We start from the raw sequence: 21,525 nt of genomic DNA, 5'->3' as shown, positions 1-21,525 counted from the left end.
TAAAATATAAAGTCAATAGTAAAATTGAATTCAGAAGTCATGAATTATTTGCTTGCTCTGTGTTGTGAATTTTCTCAAATAAGATTCTACAATGTGTAGAATGTGTGAGAAAAATGTGAGAATTTGATGGGTGCATGTTCAATATTGCGTTCATTGTTTTGCTGTATTTGACAAATATATTTTTCATTGTTTTCTGAAATATCTTTGGAAATCATCACATTGGATCATGATGATTGAATCAAGACTAAGAAAGTCTTGTCTTTAAGTTTTATAAAATATACATATAGTCCTGTAATTTTTCTTTATGTGTTAGTTAGTAACTCAATTTTGACAGAAGAAATCATGTTTTCAGAAAAAATTTACTATTCATAATTCAATTATTCTTAATTCTGCTAAACTTTAATGGCAGAAAATTGGAGTGAGTGAGAAGCAAGGAGTTGGAGAGAGAAAGGGGGTGGGTATCAAATCTTCAAATCAGTGGGAATAACATACATTGACAGATTGGTTCAGAAAACTACATATTAAATGCAGCATGAGGCTGAATTACTGAGTTGTTAAAGTCCTTGGAGAAGAAGGCAGATGTCTTCCTGTAAGGGCTAATCTCACACAGAAACCTCAGTAGAACCAGATGAGTACACAAAGCAGTGGTGGACTTGGACTTGTGGCTGGCCTCAGTAGATGGCATAGGTACAGTGTAGACGACAAAGCACAGGGTGATGATTATGTAACTAAAGATACTCTACCTGTATCCCAGATCTGTAACATCTCAACCCCATGTAAAATTTCTTTCTAGTAGTAAATAAGTATAAAATTTAATCAAAATTGATAAATATGCTTTCAAGGTCCAGATTAGATAATTCGTCCCTATTTGGCTAAAATGTAAGACAATGATCTAAACAAGATGCATGCTAAATCTTGGTAAGTGGATCAGTGACTGGATGGAGTAGAACTGGCAACAGTTAACATCAAAGTGGGTAAGACAATCCGATCTAAGATCCCTGATCCTTCATGAATTCTTTCTGCATCATCCCTAAGAAAGTAATTCTTTTTAGCTTCGTTGCCATTTCTAATGCAAATTACCAGAATTATCTCTGCATGCCCTCCAAAATAATCTTCCTTACAGTGTAGCCCACCACCTGTCTGTCACTCAGACTCCAGTTTTGGAACAGAAGCTACATATACGGCAGCTCAAATTTCCTTCTCTCTCTGTTCCCTACTATCTGCACCATGATTATTGTGAGGCCCTTGTTGGTAGACGCCAACTTCATCTGAGCTATAATTGTGGCAAGGGATTGAGGATGAGTTAAGACTTCAGCTAGCATCCTAATTTCTTGGCAACAATGTCTGGAATGGGTGAGAGTATAAATACATGATTCGAGTAAGAATAATTAAAATCCTGTGAGGGCAACTGGACTCAAATCAGAGAAAGTTAGCTCCTTTTGAAGACCAAGGCTCTCTAACATAAAACTCAAAATGTCAGCAACCAAACTTCCTAACACATTCACACTGCCAAGATGTGGAGTAAATGAAATAACTGAGAAAGGGGAGTGAGACTGCAGCCCAGAGAATTCTGATAACACTTATGTCCCCCATAGGTCATTCATGGACAACAAGGGGTAGATCCCATAATGTTTCCTTCTAGTGTGTGTGTGGGCCTGGGGACAGTTGGGGGTATGTAGTGAATATGGGTGTATTTACAGCTGTGTGTCTGCAGGTGTGGACGCCAGGGATTAAAGGCATCTGTCTTCTAGGACTCTCTACCTTATATTGTGAGACAGGATCTCTCACTGAACCTGCAGTTCATCCTAGTAGGGTAGAGTTGTTGGCCAGTGAGCCTTGGAATTGTCTTGTCTCCACATCCTCAATTTTAAGGTTAAACGTACAAGCTGATAATTTCTCATTAAAAAATTATTTTCAGTTATATGTGCATACATGTAGGCTTATGCTGTGTGCAGTCGTGTTGGAGGCCAGAAAAGTAAGTTAGATCCCCTAGAGTTAGAAGTATCGGTGAGTATTCGGGTCCTAATATGCATGCTGGAAACTGAACTCTGGTACTATGGGGGAGAGCAGGAAGGCACCTCTCCATCTCCTGTTCCCCATCGTTTAAGTGGGTGCTAGGGATTGGAATGTCAATCCTCGTGATTTCTCAGAACGCCTCTCCCCAGCTCCCATTATCTCTGCTAGAAATGCTGTCTTTATGATTCTTGGAAACCCTGGGTTTCTCTTCCCCACAACTATAGAAGAAACTCTTTCTATTAGTCATTCTATTTTTTGAATATGCCATTCTGACTATGGACCCTGCTCAGGGTTAAGACTATTGATTTCTGCCTGCTGTCATTCTTGACCATTGGAACTTACATTGTGTGCTCATTTCTGCCTTTACTCAACATGCTATGGGGAGTGGATAACTTTTAGAATAATTTACATATATTTTGTTTGAATCATGACCTTCAATATGTTTTAAATCTTAGCTCTCAGTATGGTGTGAAAATACAGAGAAAAGAGAAGTTCTACCAAGAACTGTGAAGGATGAAAGATTTCCAACTTTCTGGCAGGCCAACAAGCTGTCTGATTTGAATGAAGAAAGCCTGAGGATTCCAGGCAGGAGACTTTTGAAAAATTGTCAGGTGAAGTACAATAGATCCTTTGTTGCTTTGAATTTATATGTTTACATTATAACTGGTTCTAGAATTAATAATTAGTTGCCGTTTCCATTTCTGGGACATTCTGAGCATGTTCTTGTTTTAGGAGCTACGTGTCTTCATTAACTGTGTATGGGAAATTCTTTCCTGCAAATGACATAGTGCATATCTCAGTTTATTATGGTTAGATGACACTTCCTCCAGGAGGACTTCTGAGAGCATCTTCAACTACTTATTTGTAGTAAAGATTTTGGAATTTTGGTTTCTTTAAAAAGACTATTGTAAGAACATGTTTTCATTTTAATCCCAGGTGTGGGGGGAAATGGGGCTGCTTAGGATAGTCTGCAGAAGCTGAATGTGATTTGCCTCATGCTCTAGCAGAAGTGTGGTTTTGTCAGGCACAGCTAGTTTCTGGTATTGTCTGACATTTGAAATTCTGGGGAGTTTTCAGAGGATATATAAATGTTAGTACCCCAATATGTGGGTTTGGAGGTTGTTGGTTGTTTAGGATATTGGTTGAGGTTTCTCAAACAAGAAACAAAAGAAAAAATTAGATTCAAAACTAGACTCCTCCCTCTATTTGTCTCCCGTCTCCACCCTGTCTTCCCTCCTCTATTCTTCTTTCTCCCCTATCTAGTGTTATAGAGGTGGAACTAAGAGGATAAAAGGTAGAAAAAATGAAGAATCTACAATTTAGAGAAGACCACATTTATGCATATGCATAAACATGAATGTATATAATATATATGTATCTATATCATATATCTACATATATGATCATTGGACAAAATGTGTTCTAAATTTTATTGTGGTGTATTAGCTAATTTTTTAATGAAGACTCCCATATCAAGGCTAGTCTTAAACTTGCTGCATAGCTGAGGATGACCTTAACCTCCTACTTATTTGACTACATCTTCCAAATGCTACGTTTATAGGTGTGTGTCATCACACCCAATTACACAGTATTACTAAGATTAGAACCCAGAGCTTTGTGTATACTACACTAGCACTTTACCAGCTGAGCTACATTTCCAGGCCAGGTCCATGTCACGTGTCCTTCTACGTGGATCAACTCTTCTAGTATAATAATTCTATAGTCATCAATGGTTTGTCTTTTCATTTATGACTATGTAACAAGTACTTCTTGAAATCATTATGGATTCACAGAAGACTGCAAAACAATACAAAACAAGATGTGTTCTTCTGCCAAATGACTACCTCAATGATCTTATAGCATAGCAGTAGCACTGCAGAATCCATATTGATACAAACAAGATAACAAATTCAAATTTTACTAGTAATGCTGGTAGACATGTGTGTGTTTGTATACAAATTAATGATGTATAGCACTGTGTAACTGCCAACACAGTCAACATCCTTGTCAATACAATCTATTCTTCTACATAAACTGTTACTCCTGTCTAGTCGGGGCAATCATTAATCTGTTCTTTGTTACAGAGTTTGTTATTTCATTCAACATCTTAATTTGGTTCATACAAATGTTTGTTTATATAATAGTTTAAATAGTCTGTTCCACCCAGTTCCTTTTTCCTGGATTGTATATCATGATGTCAGTTTAGTTTCTAAATGATATTTCAGATAGTAAGCAAGTTTTGATTGTTATATGTGAATAAATGTCTGTTCTTTCTTGGGTAAATATTCAAGAGCACAATTATTGATTCAGTTCGGCAAGTTCTTTGCTACTAATGTTAATAGAAACTTCAAAACTATTTTCCAGAGTACCTAAACTACTTTATAATCTAACAACAAGGACTAGTGACCAAGTTTCTCTACATCTCTGCTAGAAGCTGGAGTTTTATTTTAGTCATTCTGATGGTCATACTTTTTTTTATTGTTTCCACTTTGCTCTTCTATTAGTACGACATGCCAGGCTTCCACTTTTATCTTCTGATATTTTACTTATATATAAAATAAATAAATACAATTTGCTGAATCCATTTAGTGTTGCACGTATGAGTATATGTTTAGGCCTGGCCACTGGGATTGGATACGTGTTTGATAGTTTATCTAATTCCTTATGATTTAACAAAATTTTCTGTTAATTTTATAGATGTGTAATATATTCTATGATAGTAGAATTTCATTCTTACACTGCCAGTTTTTTAAACTGATGACTAGTGAGATGCAGACTAACTTTGATTCATGATATTAAAATACTTTTATTTTTAATTAGGTTTTAGAATACTGTCAAAAATCATGCCAGAAAACGAGAAAAATGCAGCTCAACCTAGCACCAATGAGGATACATCAAAGACAGGTGATTTCCTCTGGAGTTACTTTTCTTTGCAAACAGAACATGGTGACTCATAGCAGATGGCAACTGCACAGAAAGGTTGGAATTTACAAAGCCAGAACTTGCCGTGGCAAGGAAAGGGAGATGACCCAGATGAGTGCACAGGCTCACAGATTCCTACTGTCTGAATTTTTCTTCTCTCTTTTGTGCTGTGACACTTACTACTTGGTGACACACTGAACTATACAGGGCTGTAGTATGCTTGCGTCAGCTCTTCCAGGCGCATGTCCATCAACTGTTTATATCTCTCCCCAGTAGCTTGAGAGAGGCTATCATGGCTGTATTTCCTACTGCCAGAGAGCAGTTAAGTTGCTAAGTGAATATTTTGAAGTCCTAAAAATTTTGTTAAATTTTATAGCATTATTCATCAATTTGCCTTAGTTGGCTTCCATGACTACCAGAAAGATATCAATACCATTGTTCTTTTGTGGTTTGTTGAGGAACATGAGCTAGGAAGAGCTGACTCAAACATCAACCCTGGGTCCATCACACCATATCTAAACTCTTTGTTTTCTGTGTACACCAGCCAACCATTGCCTAGAGCATTAAACTCATTTAAGCAAGGTTTTGAGATGTCCCTGCTTTGCTAAGCCTTGGGAACTTATCTTTATCCTTGTACATTTCATCCAAAAACATCAAGGTTTTAGGTGTAAAGCCATCTTTCACAATGACATATTGAACATAATTATGCATTAAACTCTTAAAAACATCTATCATTATTTGTGATGATCACAAGAGCACGATATAAGGCATTTTGTGCACTGTATTCAGTATTTTTATTAACAACCCTAGTTGACCTTTCCTGTTTTTTCAGTCCCAATGAGACTATTGTGGTCAAACCAAAATACTAATTATACCAAAAATAAGCAACTGATTGGGTAATTTGTCCTTGTCCTCATTGAAATAAACAATAAATGAAATTATCAAAGTTTTACAAATTGTTGTAGCTATGCTATTTTGTACATGCTAGCAGTGTTTTCATATGACTCGTATTTATGAATTCTTTTTGGACAATCAGTTATAATACAATTAATTTTAACTTTGTAATCAAAGTATATTTTTACAAAACAGAGCATAAAATTAAAATTCAAGGCTATAATTTTACCAAGCACAAAATGGTATTTCACAGTACAATCATATCTACGTTAGTTAAAATATAAATAATGGATGTAAATTTTTATTTATTAGCTTTATATCATATGTTTCATTATACAGAATGAAAGTATGTATGAGGTGTGTTCACACTACAGTTTGCATCTGGGATTTTCTTACCTTACTGCTAATAGAAGATACAGAAACTTTTAAGACATAGTTCTTTGGACTGTAGCAAAGCTTATTCGCCACGTGAGAGGCCTTGAGTTTGGCCTCCAGCTCTGATTAAGTAAAAAGAAAAAGAAAGAAAAACAAAGTGATACAATAAAGGGGATCAATGGAACGTTTCCAGTTGGTTTCTATCAAGTAGGCTTTATTATCACGAAAATGATTTTCAGGCATTCATACACCGTGGGTAAGTCCCATGGTTTTGGTTTTGGTTTGTTCTGTTTAATTTTTTATGACTACAACTCTAGCAGTCAGAAATAGTCTGCAATTAGCTTTCCAGATAAGAAGCCTCCTGCTGACATAGCTTTAATATTCTAGACAGTAGATTCTCAAAGTGCATGTAAGATGTGTATTGCCAAGTTTCACTCTCCTCTCTTCTTTCAGAATATAGATTTTTTAGACCTACAGTCATCTTTTAGATGCAATTGGATGCCGAGTCATTCTTTGATGCTTTGAAATATTTTGGTTACGGTGTATCAGATCTGTGTAATAGATTATGTGACTAAGTTCCTGTCTACATTCTTCTAATTCTTGTCTCTCACATCCTGATAATATGAAGCAAATTTATTTACCTTCTCACTGGTAGTTCCTTTTCTGTTTTTCCTTTCATCCGTCAAATTTGGCTCTATCTTAATGAACCATGTTAATTAACATAATAACTTGATTTTATATAATAATCTCAATAATTTTATTTTACATATTTCATTTTAATAGTATAATATAAAATTTTACCAATTTTATGTTGTCATGTATTAATATAATCTTCAATGTATTTAATTTTTTGAGCATATATTTTTTCATCACTACTTTTTAACTTACTGAATCATTTTTTTTTGATTTTTTTTTATTAACTTGAGTATTTCTTATATACATTTCAAGTGTTATTCCCTTTCCCAGTTTCCGGGCAAACATCCCCCTCCCCCCTCCCTTTCCTTATGGGTGTTCCCCTCCCAACCCTCCCCCCATTGCCGCCCTCCCCCCATAGTCTAGTTCACTGGGGGTTCAGTCTTAGCAGGACCCAGGGCTTCCCCTTCCACTGGTGCTCTTACTAGGATATTCATTGCTACCTATGAGGTCAGAGTCCAGGGTCAGTCCATGTATAGTCTTTTTTTTTTTTTTTTTGGTTCTTTTTTTCGGAGCTGGGGACCGAACCCAGGGCCTTGCGCTTCCTAGGTAAGCGCTCTACCACTGAGCTAAATCCCCAGCCCCATGTATAGTCTTTAGGTAGTGGCTTAGTCCCTGGAAGCTCTGGTTGCTTGACATTGTTGTATTTTTGGGGTCTCGAGCCCCTTCAAGCTCTTCCAGTTCTTTCTCTGATTCCTTCAACGGGGGCTTATTCTCAGTTCAGTGGTTTGCTGCTGGCATTCGCCTCTGTATTTGCTGTATTCTGGCTGTGTCTCTCAGGAGCGATCTACATCCGGTTCCAGTAGGCCTGCACTTCTTTGCTTCGTCCATCTTCTCTAATTGGGTGGCTGTATATGTATGGGTCATATGTGGGGCAGGCTCTGAATGGGTGTTCCTTCAGTCTCTGTTTTAATCTTTGCCTCTCCCTTCCCTGCCAAGGGTATTCTTTTTCCTCATTTAAAGAAGGAGTGAAGCATTCACATTTTGATCATCCGTCTTGAGTTTCATTTGTTCTAGGCATCTAGGGTAATTCAAGCATTTGGGCTAATAGCCACTTATCAATGAGTGCATACCATGTATGTCTTTCTGTGAATGGGTTAGCTCACTCAGGATGATATTTTCCAGTTCCAACCATTTGCCTACGAATTTCATAAACTCGTTGTTTTTTGATAGCTGAGTAATATTCCATTGTGTAGATGTACCACATTTTCTGAATCCATTCCTCTGTTGAAGGGCATCTGGGTTCTTTCCAGTTTCTGGCTATTATAAATAAGGCTGCGATGAACATAGTGGAGCACGTGTTTCTTTTGTATGTTGAGGAATCTTTTGGGTATATGCCCAAGAGAGGTATAGCTGGATCCTCAGGCAGTTCAATGTCCAATTTTCTGAGGAACCTCCAGACTGATTTCCAGAATGGTTTTTACCAGTCTGCAATCCCACCAACAATGGAGGAGTGTTCCTCTTTCTCCACATCCTCGCCAGCATCTGCTGTCACCTGAGTTTTTGAACTTAGCCATTCTCACTGGTGTGAGGTGAAATCTCAGGGTTGTTTTGATTTGCATTTCCCTTATGACTAAAGATGTTGAACATTTCTTTAGGTGTTTCTCAGCCATTCGGCATTCCTCAGCTGTGAATTCTTTGTTTAGCTCTGAACCCCATTTTTTAATAGGGTTATTTGTTTCCCTGCGGTCTAACTTCTTGAGTTTTTGTATATTTTGGATATAAGGCCTCTATCTGTTGTAGGATTGGTAAAGATCTTTTCCCAATCTGTTGGTTGCCGTTTTGTCCTAACCACAGTGTCCTTTGCCTTACAGAAGCTTTGCAGTTTTATGAGATCCCATTTGTCGATTCTTGATCGTAGAGCGTAAGCCATTGGTGTTTTGTTCAGGAAATTTTTTCCAGTGCCCATGTGTTCCAGATGCTTCCCTAGTTTTTCTTCTATTAGTTTGAGTGTGTCTGGTTTGATGTGGAGGTCCTTGATCCACTTGGACTTAAGCTTTGTACAGGGTGATAAGGATAGATCGATCTGCATTCTTCTACATGTTGCCCTCCAGTTGAACCAGCACCATTTGCTGAAAATGCTATCTTTTTTCCATTGGATGGTTTTGGCTCCTTTGTCAAAAATCAAGTGACCATAGGTTGTGCGTTCATTTCTGGGTCTTCAATTCTATTCCATTGGTCTATCTGTCTGTCTCTGTACCCATACCATGCAGTTTTTATCACTATTGCTCTGTAATACTGCTTGAGTTCAGGGATAGTGATTCCCCCTGAAGTCCTTTTATTGTTGAGGATAGCTTTAGCTATCCTGGGTTTTTTGTTATTCCAGATGAATTTGCAAATTGTTCTGTCTAACTCTTTGAAGAATTGGATTGGTATTGTGATGGGGATTGCATTGAATCTGTAGATTGCTTTTGGTAAAATGGCCATTTTTACTATATTAATCCTGCCAATCCATGAGCATGGGAGATCTTTCCATCTTCTGAGGTCTTCTTCAATTTCTTTCCTCAGTGTCTTGAAGTTCTTATTGTACAGATCTTTTACTTGCTTGGTTAAAGTCACACCGAGGTACTTTATATTATTTGGGTCTATTATGAAGGGTGTCGTTTCCCTAATTTCTTTCTCGGCTTGTTTCTCTTTTGTATAGAGGAAGGCAACTGATTTATTTGAGTTAATTTTATACCCAGCCACTTTGCTGAAGTTGTTTATCAGCTTTAGTAGTTCTCTGGTGGAACTTTTGGGATCACTTAAATATACTATCATGTCATCTGCAAATAGTGAAATTTTGACCTCTTCTTTTCCGATCTGTATCCCCTTGATCTCCTTTTGTTGTCTGATTGCTCTGGCTAGAACTTCAAGAACTATATTGAATAAGTAGGGAGAGAGTGGGCAGCCTTGTCTAGTCCCTGATTTTTGTGGGATTGCTTCAAGTTTCTCTCCATTTAGTTTAATGTTAGCAACTGGTTTGCTGTATATGGCTTTTACTATGTTTAGGTATGGGCCTTGAATTCCTATTCTTTCCAGGACTTTTATCATGAAGGGGTGTTGAATTTTGTCAAATGCTTTCTCAGCATCTAATGAAATGATCATGTGGTTTTGTTCTTTCAGTTTGTTTATATAATGGATCACGTTGATGGTTTTCCGTATATTAAACCATCCCTGCATGCCTGGGATGAAGCCTACTTGATCATGGTGGATGATTGTTTTGATGTGCTCTTGAATTCGGTTTGCCAGAATTTTATTGAGTATTTTTGCGTCGATATTCATAAGGGAAATTGGTCTGAAGTTCTCTTTCTTTGTTGTGTCTTTGTGTGGTTTAGGTATAAGAGTAATTGTGGCTTCGTAGAAGGAATTCGGTAGGGCTCCATCTGTTTCAATTTTGTGGAATAGTTTGGATAATATTGGTATGAGGTCTTCTATGAAGGTTTGATAGAATTCTGCACTAAACCCGTCTGGACCTGGGCTCTTTTTGGTTGGGAGACCTTTAATGACTGCTTCTATTTCCTTAGGAGTTATGGGGTTGTTTAACTGGTTTATCTGTTCCTGATTTAACTTCGATACCTGGTATCTGTCTAGGAAATTGTCCATTTCCTGAAGATTTTCAAGTTTTGTTGAATATAGGTTTTTATACTAAGATCTGATGATTTTTTGAATTTCCTCTGAATCTGTAGTTATGTCTCCCTTTTCATTTCTGATTTTGTTAATTTGGACGCACTCTCTGTGTCCTCTCGTTAGTCTGGCTAAGGGTTTATCTATCTTGTTGATTTTCTCAAAGAACCAGCTTTTGGTTCTGTTGATTCTTTCTATGGTCCTTTTTGTTTCTACTTGGTTAATTTCAGCTCTGAGTTTGATTATTTCCTGCCTTCTACTCCTCCTGGGTGTATTTGCTTCTTTTTGTTCTAGAGCTTTTAGGTGTGCTGTCAAGCTGCTGACATATGCTCTTTCCTGTTTCTTTCTGCAGGCACTCAGCGCTATGAGTTTTCCTCTTAGCACAGCTTTCATTGTGTCCCATAAGTTTGGGTATGTTGTACCTTCATTTTCATTAAATTCTAAAAAGTTTTTAATTTCTTTCTTTATTTCTTCCTTGACCAGGTTATCATTGAGTAGAGCATTGTTCAATTTCCACGTATATGTGGGCATTCTTCCCTTATTGTTATTGAAGACCAGTTTTAGGCCGTGGTGGTCCGATAGCACGCATGGGATTATTTCTATCTTTCTGTATCTGTTGAGGCCCGTTTTTTGACCAATTATATGGTCAATTTTGGAGAAAGTGCCATGAGGAGCTGAGAAGAAAGTATATCCTTTTGCTTTAGGATAGAATGTTCTATAAATATCCGTTAAGTCCATTTGGCTCATGACTTCTCTTAGTCTGTCGACATCACTGTTTAATTTCTGTTTCCATGATCTGTCCATTGATGAGAGTGGGGTGTTGCAATCTCCCACTATTATTGTGTGAGGTGCAATGTGTGTTTTGAGCTTTAGTAAGGTTTCTTTTACGTATGTAGGTGCCCTTGTATTTGGGGCATAGATATTTAGGATTGAGAGTTCATCTTGGTGGATTTTTCCTTTGATGAATATGAAGTGTCCTTCCTTATCTTTTTTGATGACTTTTAGTTGGAAATTGATTTTATTTGATATTAGAATGGCTACTCCAGCTTGTTTCTTCTAACCATTTGCTTGGAAAGTTGTTTTCCAGCCTTTCACTCTGAGGTAGTGTCTGTCTTTGTCTCTGAGGTGTGTTTCCTGTAGGCAGCAGAATGCAGGGTCCTCGTTGCGTATCCAGTTTGTTAATCTATGTCTTTTTATTGGGGAGTTGAGGCCATTGATATTGAGAGATATTAAGGAATAGTGATTATTGCTTCCCGTTATATTCATATTTGGATGTAAGGTTGTTTGTGTGCTTTCATTCTCTTTGTTTTGTTGCCAAGACGATTAGTTTCTTGCTTCTTCTAGGGTATAGCTTGCCACCTTATGTTGGGCTTTACCATTTATTATCCTTTGTAATGCTGGATTTGTAGAAAGATATTGTGTAAATTTGGTTTTGTCACGGAATATCTTGGTTTCTCCATCAATGTTAATTGAGAGTTTTGCTGGATACAGTAACCTGGGTTGGCATTTGTGTTCTCTTAGGGTCTGTATGACATCAGTCCAGGATCTTCTGGCCTTCATAGTTTCTGGCGAGAAGTCTGGTGTGATTCTGATAGGTCTCCCTTTATATGTTACTTGACCTTTTTCCCTTACTGCTTTTAATATTCTTTCTTTATTTTGTGCGTTTGGTGTTTTGACAATTATGTGACGGGAGGTGTTTCTTTTCTGGTCCAATCTATTTGGAGTTCTGTAGGCTTCTTGTATGTCTATGGGTATCTCTTATTTTAGGTTAGGGGATTTTTCTTCTATGATTTTGTTGAAGATATTTACTGGTCCTTTGAGCTGGGAGTCTTCACTCTCTTCTATACCTATTATCCTTAGGTTTGATCTTCTCATTGAGTCCTGGATTTCCTCTATGTTTTGGACCAGTAGCTTTTTCCGCTTTACATTATCCTTGACAGTTGAGTCAAAGATCTCTATGGAATCTTCTGCTCCTGAGATTCTCTCTTTCATCTCTTGTATTCTGTTAATGAAGCTTGTATCTACAGCTCCTTGTCTCTTCTTTTGATTTACTATATCCAGGGCTGTTTCCCTGTGTTCTTTCTTGATTGCTTCTATTTCCATCCTCAATTCCTTCAACTGTTTGATTGTGTTTTCCTGGAATTCTTTCAGGGATTTTTGTGTCTCCTCCCTATGGGCTTCTGCTTGTTTATTTATGTTTTCCTGGAATTCTTTCAGGCATTTTTGCGATTCCTCTCTGTAGGCTTCTACTTGTTCTCTAAGGGAGTTCTTCACGTCTTTCTTGAAGTCCTCCAGCATCATGATCAAAAATGATTTTGAAACTAGATCTTGCTTTTCTGGTGTGTTTGGATATTCCATGTTTGTTTTGATGGGAGAATTGGGCTCCGATGGTGCCATGTAGTCTTGGTTTCTGTTGCTTGGGTTCCTGTGCTTGCCTCTCGCCATCAGATTATCTCTAGTGTTACTTTGTTCTGCTATTTCTGACAGTGGCTAGACTGTCCTATAAGCCTGTGTGTCAGGAGTGCTGTAGACCTGTTTTCGTCTCTTTCAGTCAGTTATGGGGACAGAGTGTTCTGCTTTCGGGCGTGTAGTTTTTCCTCTCTACAGGTCTTCAGCTGTTCCTGTGGGCCTGTGTCTTGAGTTCACCAGGCAGCTTTCTTGCAGCAGAAAAGTTGGTCTTACCTGTGGTCCTGAGGCTCAAGTTCGCTCGTGGTGTGCTGCCCAGGGGCTCTCTGCAGCGACAGCAACCAGGAAGACCTGTGCCGCCCCTTCCGGGAGCTTCAGTGCACCAGGGTTCCAGATGGTCTTTGGCTTTTTCCTCTGGCGTCCGAGATGTGTGTGCAGGGAGCAGTCTCTTCTGGTTTCCCAGGCTTGTCTGCCTCTCTGAAGGTTTAGCTCTCCCTCCCACGGGATTTGGGTGCAGAGAACTGTTTATCTGGTCTGTTTCCTTCAGGTTCCAGCGGTGTCTCAGGCAGGGGTCCTGCCGCTCCTGGGCCCTCCCCCACGGGAGCCCAGAGGCCTTATACAGTTTCCTCTTGGGCCAGGGATGTGCGCAGAGGTGAGCAGTGTTGGTGGTCTCTTCCGCTCTGCAGCCTCAGGAGTGCCCACCTGACCAGGCGGTTGGGTCTCTCTCTCACCGGGTCTGGGAGCAGAGAGCTGCTGCGGGCCGGGATCTGCGGGTGTGGGACTTCCGGTAAACACAGAACGTGCCCGGTCCTAGAGGAATTCTGCTTCCGTGTGTCCCAAGCTCACCAGGCAGCTTTCTTGCAGCAGAAAAGTTGGTCTTACCTGTGGTCCCGAGGCTCAGGTTCGCTCGTGGGGTGCTGCCCAGGGGCTCTCTGCAGTGGCAGCAACCAGGAAGACCTGTGCCGCCCCTTCCGGGAGCTTCAGTGCACCAGGGTTCCAGATGGTCTTTGGCTTTTTCCTCTGGCGTCCGAGATGTGTGTGCAGGGAGCAGTCTCTTTTGGTTTCCCAGGCTTGTCTGCCTCTCTGAAGGTTTAGCTCTCCCTCCCACGGGATTTGGGTGCAGAGAACTCCTGAATCATTTTATATCCTATATAAAACATATGTTTAAATTTTATTGGACTGTTTAAAGAGAATCCACTGCCTGTGATATGAGTGCATTTATATGTATAAAAGTTTACTATATTCTAATTTTTTGTTATTTATATTTAAATACACATGCATTTACATATACAACAACAGTGATTTCTTGTCAGTATTGGTGAGAGCTTGTTATTATGTTAATTGCTCATATAGTAATGGATTTCTTTGCTCTTAGAAGCTGTGAGTTTGATCCACATTATAAGCAACACTGACATTAGCTTCTTGCCTTTCCATTACATCCATTTAACACCTAATAGAGGATTGGTCATTTTATTATAATCTCAGACTTACAAGATATACCTACTATATATGCTTTCTACATTTGTAATTAACACCATTCTTTTTATAGTAGTACAACTGGAATGTAGGCAGTAATGTAAGCCCATTTTCCTGTTAACTTTCATATGATTTACAATTAGTTCAAAAGCTAAAATATTCAAAGCCAACTGGACAATATTTGTGTTGATTTCCAGTGATTTTTTGACTCACTGTATGATAACCATTGCCCTCCAAGGGAGCGATGACAGAAATACTTTCTCACAGTTCTTAAAAGCTCATCGCATTTGTAGCTGCCTACAGACTCAGTTGGCAGTTTGGCTGTACATATTCATTGGTTCAGTATGATGGTGAACGTTTTTTCTCCTTTAATTTTATTTCTCGAGAACTTCATTCATAAACACTGTGTTTTGAAAGACAATGATGAATCTTAGCTGTCGGCTTCACTGTTTGACGAGCTCCTGGGATATAAGCAAAGCCCATCTCTGGGTATGTCTTAGGGTATTTCCTGAGAGATTTACTAAAAAGAAAAGAAGACCAGCACTCGATATAAGCAGCACAGTCTCCTAATCTAGGAGCCTACATGGAGGTAAAGGGAAATGGGGAGACAGTCATTTCAGCAGGGCAATTCTTGTTTACTTCCTGGCCACCATTCTGGAAGTTACTCTGCCCAAGCACTCCTGCTCTCTCGGACAGACCATGGCGATGAAGCTCGGCTGTCCTGAGCTGCAGCCCGATTTCCTTTTTTCCAGTATAACTACTCCCCACTTTTAATACTGGTACATAGCACCATAGTTAACATACAAAACTAATACTTTATTTTGTCTTGCATTCCATAGGTAGAACATGTCTTCAAATAAAGGAGCTCAAAGACAAAGCAAGGGCATTAATGATTGCAGGTATTGCAAGCATATGTGATTTCCACCTTTATCAGTTTGACATTTATTTGTTGTCTTCTAACACATCATAAATGAGGGAGCTTGTGTTTGTAATGTTTGATAAAGGGTCGTTTCTTTAAAAAAACTAATTTTTACTGATAGTGTATGATGTATGTCATTTATTTTATTTCCTTTGTTATTTTATATAATGTGCACTTGCAGAATAGTGGGTACATCAATTTAAGTATTCTTTAAAAATAACAAGACTGAACTATCATATATTGGGAAGTGAAATGCTTTATATAAGTGATAAATTATTTCCATTTCTATATCTTTTTCAATTTTCCCTTATAATAAGAAACATATTAATTTTACTAATATAAAATGATATTCTTGGTCCTGCCAAGGTTGGATCCCAAATGTAGGGGAATGTCTTGTGGTGGGAAAGAGGGGTGGATGGGAGGGGAACACTCTTGTAGAAGAAGGGATGGGGGATTGGATAGGAGGCTTATGTCCAGGAAACCAGGAAAGGGAATGACATTTGAAATGTAAATAAAAAATCCAATAAAAATGTTATTGTAGTAGTCTTTATTATTACTAACACTGTCTCTCTCTGCCGTCCTCCTTTCTTCACCTACTTCCTTGCTCCCCTTTCTTAAGGGCATGAAGTGAAATGTGAAACACCTGATGGTAGTCTGTCTTTAACTTGGGCTAGTAGTTCACCTCTCCCAGCTCTCCTGAGTGCTGAGGTTATAAGTGTGTACCAGATCTGGCTTAGCTTTACCTTTATTTGAATTTCCTAGCAGTGAAATCATAAAATTCCCACAGTGGTTTCTACTGTTTGCTTTCTTCAATACAGTTCCCAGATTTACTAATTCTGAGATAAATCACTAGCTCTTTCTCAATGCTTAGTATTATACAGTGGGAAGTGTATAGAATTTACTTTACACTTCTATTTGTTTATCTTAGGATTAGCATATATTCTATCTTTCATTCTGTGAGTAAATATCAGTGTCCTTAGATGACAGTCTAATTCTCTTCAATAAAAACTTGAGATGCAGATCCTTATATTGTAGACCAAGTAAAATTTATAGTGTGCTCTCAAGCAAACAACATATTATTATCTTCAAGTATTTTTAAGTTTTTTGGAAATTCTAACGTGACAAGTCAAAATTCCTGTTCTCCATATTTTCTCTTCAAAAGTGATCCGACGTAACAGTGTCTTGGTGTGGAATTTTTATTCCCATACAAAAATATTTATTTATAAATAATAATAATAATAATAATAATAATAATAATAATAATATATTTTCATTAGAAAAATAAGCCAAAGTACACTTGTTACTCTTGGTGAATACTGTGGTTTCAACTTGATTTCTTGGTACACAGTTGTTAATGTATTTTAAAACTTTAACAACTTCCTCTTATGATGAATGCCTTCTCTAGGAAGTTAAGCAAATCGTGTAACACAGAGAAAACATCCAAGAAATTCCTACCATGTTCCTTAGTATTTATAGTTCAGTTGTTCATTTTAAGGAGAGCAGTTTTACTATGTAGTTTCTTAGATTTTCTTTTATATTGGGTCACTTGCTTCAAATTGTACATGAAATATTTGCATATTTTAGCACACTGAAATGTTTTCTGTTTGTTTTCTTAAGAACATGCCAGAATGCAAGGCTTGTCAGAATTCTTCTTCTCCAAGCATGACGATAAAACACTTTACGAAACTAAATCAACAAATACAGAAGGTGAGGGCTGACTCTGAATCATTTAGAGAATATGCTGTCTGAATTTGTGGTCACTCACTTGTTAATTTGTGAAGTTAGCTATGTGATTTCACTAAAAAATAAATACTATGTATTCTTATTAACCTAGAATAGAAGATAATAAAGATATAATATTTTAATATAGTATACCATTCATGAATAACTAATAATCATCATTGTTTGGAACAAGCAAATGAAATTTTTAAGTACTGCCACTTTGCTTTCCAACTCTGTTATTATTATGGGGAAACTAAGTTCAAAGTCCCAGCTCTAGAGGAACTGGGGACTTCCCAATGGCTGAATAGGTTCTGTTGTAAGGAGACAGTTGTTTGAGTCCAGCCATCTCAAGGACAACTTCTCCACCTTGCTGGCAAGGTAAAACTAAGTTCCTATTCTCAGGTCCTCTTTTTCTGATTGGTGGAAACTGCCTCACTCAACATGTCAAAATATGGCTGTCCAGTGCTACAGACACCCACTCCCCCTTGCTTTATGGTTCAATCCCTTCAGGTTTGCAGTTCAGCTGCTAAGTCCACTTTACAGCCACGATTGATCAGCAGCAGCTTGATGACATTACATTGTCATCTGCATTGACTTGATGTTTGAATTATTATGCTGGATCTAAGTGGAACCCACGACAATGATTGATCACACTCTAGATTGTTTACAATTTGTAATATAATTTCAGAAATGAGTGAATTTTTGCCATGTTGGAATAATGCTGACCTCTTTTCTGTTAACTGGAGAGAAGCTTTGGAAGTCTATATGTCTTGGTTCTGCAAAATCTAGAATTGAAACAAGGTCTAGTAGTAAGATTCTGTACTTTATCTCTAAAAGTGACTTTAGTATTGTGTGAGGGAAGAGGTGAAAATAAGTAAGAGGCTGAGTAAATTTCAGTCTTGATGTTGGGAAACTTCTCTGGGGATTTACAGTTTAATAAAAATGTAAATATGTTTCCATTGTGGTCTTTTTATTTTTTCCTCTCCAATACAAAACTGGAATATAATTTTATGATCTTGGTTTAGAGTTTATTGCATATAATCAGTTTTAGACCAAAATTAGTTTTGGACAGATTTTCCAAATATAAAAAGTATGATTTATGAACCAATTAATTAAGAGTGCTTGGCCTATCTAACTTCTACTAATGTTCAGAGGTATTTAAGAAATTGCTCTTGAAAGAGCTGCATAACCTTGAATGTTAAATAAAATGTGAGCATACACAACAGTTTAACTCCTTGACAGAATTGACAGTCAAATAGATTATTAGCAGAATCACCCATGGTAGCAGAAATAAATAAATATCACCAATGAAAAGGATCTCTTTTATTCCAGAAGGCCAATTTTTGCAGTCTTTAAGCATTAAATATTAAAAGATAAGAAGATCTTAGTGAAATATTAATGGATACATGCCTGCTAAAAGTGAGGAGTTGATTTTTTTTCAACCAGACCAGAATACAGGGGAAAAAATTCATTGCAGACCTAGAATAGAGTGAGTTCGAACATGAGAAGTTAGTTAGATCATGTAAAGTAGCAGATGTCCAGGCCACAGTCAAAGAGTTAGAGTTTAGAGCTCAATAGTGTAAACTTATTTCTCAGTTTCTTGTCTGATGTTATATGGCCAACTATTTCCATGCCATGTCTGAGCACACAAAATTCAATTACGGGATACAATATGGAAAAAGATAACTTATTGTCATGATAAAGACTTACAAAGTCATTGACCTAAGAAGAATCAATGAAGAATTTAAAGGATTATTGAATGTGAAAGACATCTAATAAATATCAAGAAGGAAGTATAAGATCCATAAACAGTATAAGACCCATTATTAGACCAGTTCATATAGGGACAGACTAGATAGACGTAGGGAGTTGAATGACAAATGGGAAATTTGCCATGCGTGAACCTTTTCCTTGGAGAAGCTGAGGCTGGTGGATTGCTGTGAGTTTAACGCAGTGCCGCCCTTTCTCAAAAGGTGGTGGATGGTGAATTCAAAGGTGATTCAGCTGTCTTAGACGTTGGTTATGAGTAGAAGGAAGAAAATTTAATGTTATAGCTACACAGCTTGCAAATGATGTTGAAGCCTTTGTGCCTACCTCACGCTGACTTTCCTGTAAACACCAGGTTGATGAGAGTCAAAGAAAACATGGGGATGTTTTTCTTAGAAAATTATTATTCTCTATCAAATTCTTCTTTATGAAGAAATAAGAAAATACATTAGGGAAGTTATTAAAGAGAATATTCATCCCTTTTACATTTAAATATTTAGTATGGGAGAGGGTGTGGGACACATGTCACAACATGTATGTGAAGGTAGGAGGACAACTTGATGGTGTCAGATTTCACTCCTTCCTCCACGTGTGCCTCAAGAAGCAAACCCAGGTCATCAGGCCGAGTGGCAAGCACCTTTACCCACGAGGCTGTCTTAATGGCCCCCACTTCAAGAAATGGATATCTCTAGTATTTTTACAGAGCTGAGTGGGTTTAAAAGGATAGAAAATGTGCAAATATTTAATTCTGTCACTAGACTCCAAATAGTGATTGGTTTTCAAAGTCATGTTTATCAAGATAAAATTTAAATACTATAAAAATCTGCTCCTTTTGCCTATCTACGTTAATGACTTTTGACAAGTGTGTGTGTGTGTGTGTGTGTGTGTGTGTGTGTGTGTGTGTGTGTGTACGCAGTGCATGCATGAGTGCACATGTGAGTATTTAATGACCATCAGAAATAAAATTTAACAACATTTTCATAGGGATGATAATTATGGAAAGAGATAAATGTGGAAGAGAAAATGCGACCTGACCATCTGTGAGAGGGGGATGTAAGAGTATGAACAGCTCAATCCATGTCCAAGGAACAGAAATTCTCCAAGGGGAATTCTGTAAACCTAATGTTTACAGATGTCACAATCTGAAGAAGGGATGAGGCAGGCATGAGAATATTGTTGGTCCTGTTCATTTTTAAAAATACACAAGTGACAGTAAATTAATTGTCAAGGAAGAGCTCTGAAGAAGTATTCAGGCAAAGCTGCTGTGATTGCCTGGATGAAGACAAACTGGTTTTGATAGGGACCAGGGCAGGCAGCAATAAGACAGTGTATGTGGAAGGAAGTTGGAGCTGAGTCCTCAGTTGGCCCCAGCTCTCATAATCGGACACACTGTTCCATTACCTAGCACCAGGTAGCTAGTAGGATAAGGTTCTATGCAGATATGACTCTGCTATTAGAAAAGGATGTTTGAATTGTTCTCCATCAGTGAGACTTTGTTCCCCATAGAAGATGGATGATCTGTCTACAACAAAGGCTTCACATGGTAGAGAAGCTATAATTTAAAGTCAAGAGCACCGAGTGCTTCCTTACTCTGGAAGAAAATGTAGATGTGAAAAGATAAAACACCAAAAAGATGCTACGTTTTTCCTAAGAGTGTTGAGATAAAAAGATAAGAGAAATATCAGTGTGCTGGACACAAGGGAAACACATTTTACCAGCAGCTGGGAAGCAGTCATAAAATGTCGCATTACCAGGAATGTGATGAATAAATTATGTGAGGATTAAATTTGCAGAACCTGAAGAGGCGTCCGTTGACAAACTCGGTTTTATTGGCTCTGAGTGAGGTCTCCAGACAGAACCTTCCGGTTGCAAAGGACCAGACAACCTTTGTAGGCAGGAAAGATCTCATTCATTGGACAATGATGTGAACAAGAGTGTAGTTAGGGGCCAGGCATGGTGGGCATGTCTATAATTTTACTCAGGGAGTTGAGGCTGGTGGATCACCATCAGTTCAATGTACTATAGAATTTATTACAAAACCTATCTCAACCAAGACAGACAAATGGAGTTGGGGCCAGTTCATAATCAGTGCAAGCCTGGCCTCACTTTACCTCCTAAGTAACTTGACTACTTCTGCAGAGTCTGCAAAAAATGAAGATACATCAGTTTATGCTGGACTAAGATTGTTAATTCATCTATTTTTTTTGACTGTTAGGTGGAAAAGTCTTACCAGCCCAATTAATGCACCATTAAGAGAGCTTATATCTGGAAACTGGTTACATTTTTAATAAACACACAGGCAGAGAAAATAGATGCCTACATGTAGCCCAGAGACCTTTGCATTGCAGTGTCTTTTAAGTACTAGACAAGAAAAAGGAAGTGAAGAGAGTTAAAGTCCACCATGCGCACATTAGCTAAAAACATCCATAAGGACCTTTGAATTCTGGGTCTATCCTGACTTTCGTATGATGCTGTACCTTGTCCAGATTTCATGCCAGACTATATCATCTCCCTTACTTCACTACATTGAAATCTTAATTTCAGTTTATTAGAACATTCTAGAAATTGATGAGCATTTACAAAATGAGGCTAAGCATGGCACAGTCAAGAAATAATTGGGATGAGTCATTCTGATCCTGATTTGCCTGGCACTAAATGAAGGAAAGCAAATGTTTGGACTACAATAGCAACTGCCTGCTCACTGCCTGTCAAACCCTTCTGACTTCTCC

The 21,525-nt window shown here is 38.0% G+C and overlaps 1 protein-coding gene across 1 annotated transcript in view; it reads left to right on the top strand.

Annotated features, from left to right (window-relative positions):
• The window catches only part of Ccdc178 (coiled-coil domain containing 178), a 397,289-nt gene that overhangs the window by 11,868 nt on the left and 363,896 nt on the right, over positions 1-21,525 (top strand). Inside the window, exons 2-5 of the mRNA XM_017601075.3 lie at positions 2,472-2,627; positions 4,837-4,920; positions 15,228-15,287; positions 16,925-17,014. Of these exons, the coding sequence (XP_017456564.1) occupies positions 4,860-4,920; positions 15,228-15,287; positions 16,925-17,014 (211 nt within the window). The 5' untranslated portion in view covers positions 2,472-2,627; positions 4,837-4,859. The remainder of the gene's footprint in view (positions 1-2,471; positions 2,628-4,836; positions 4,921-15,227; positions 15,288-16,924; positions 17,015-21,525) is intronic.

The sequence above is a fragment of the Rattus norvegicus genome, chromosome 18 (assembly GCF_036323735.1).
Source record: "Rattus norvegicus strain BN/NHsdMcwi chromosome 18, GRCr8, whole genome shotgun sequence".
Lineage (NCBI taxonomy): Eukaryota > Metazoa > Chordata > Mammalia > Rodentia > Muridae > Rattus > Rattus norvegicus.
This window is presented reverse-complemented; position numbering and strand designations above follow the sequence as displayed.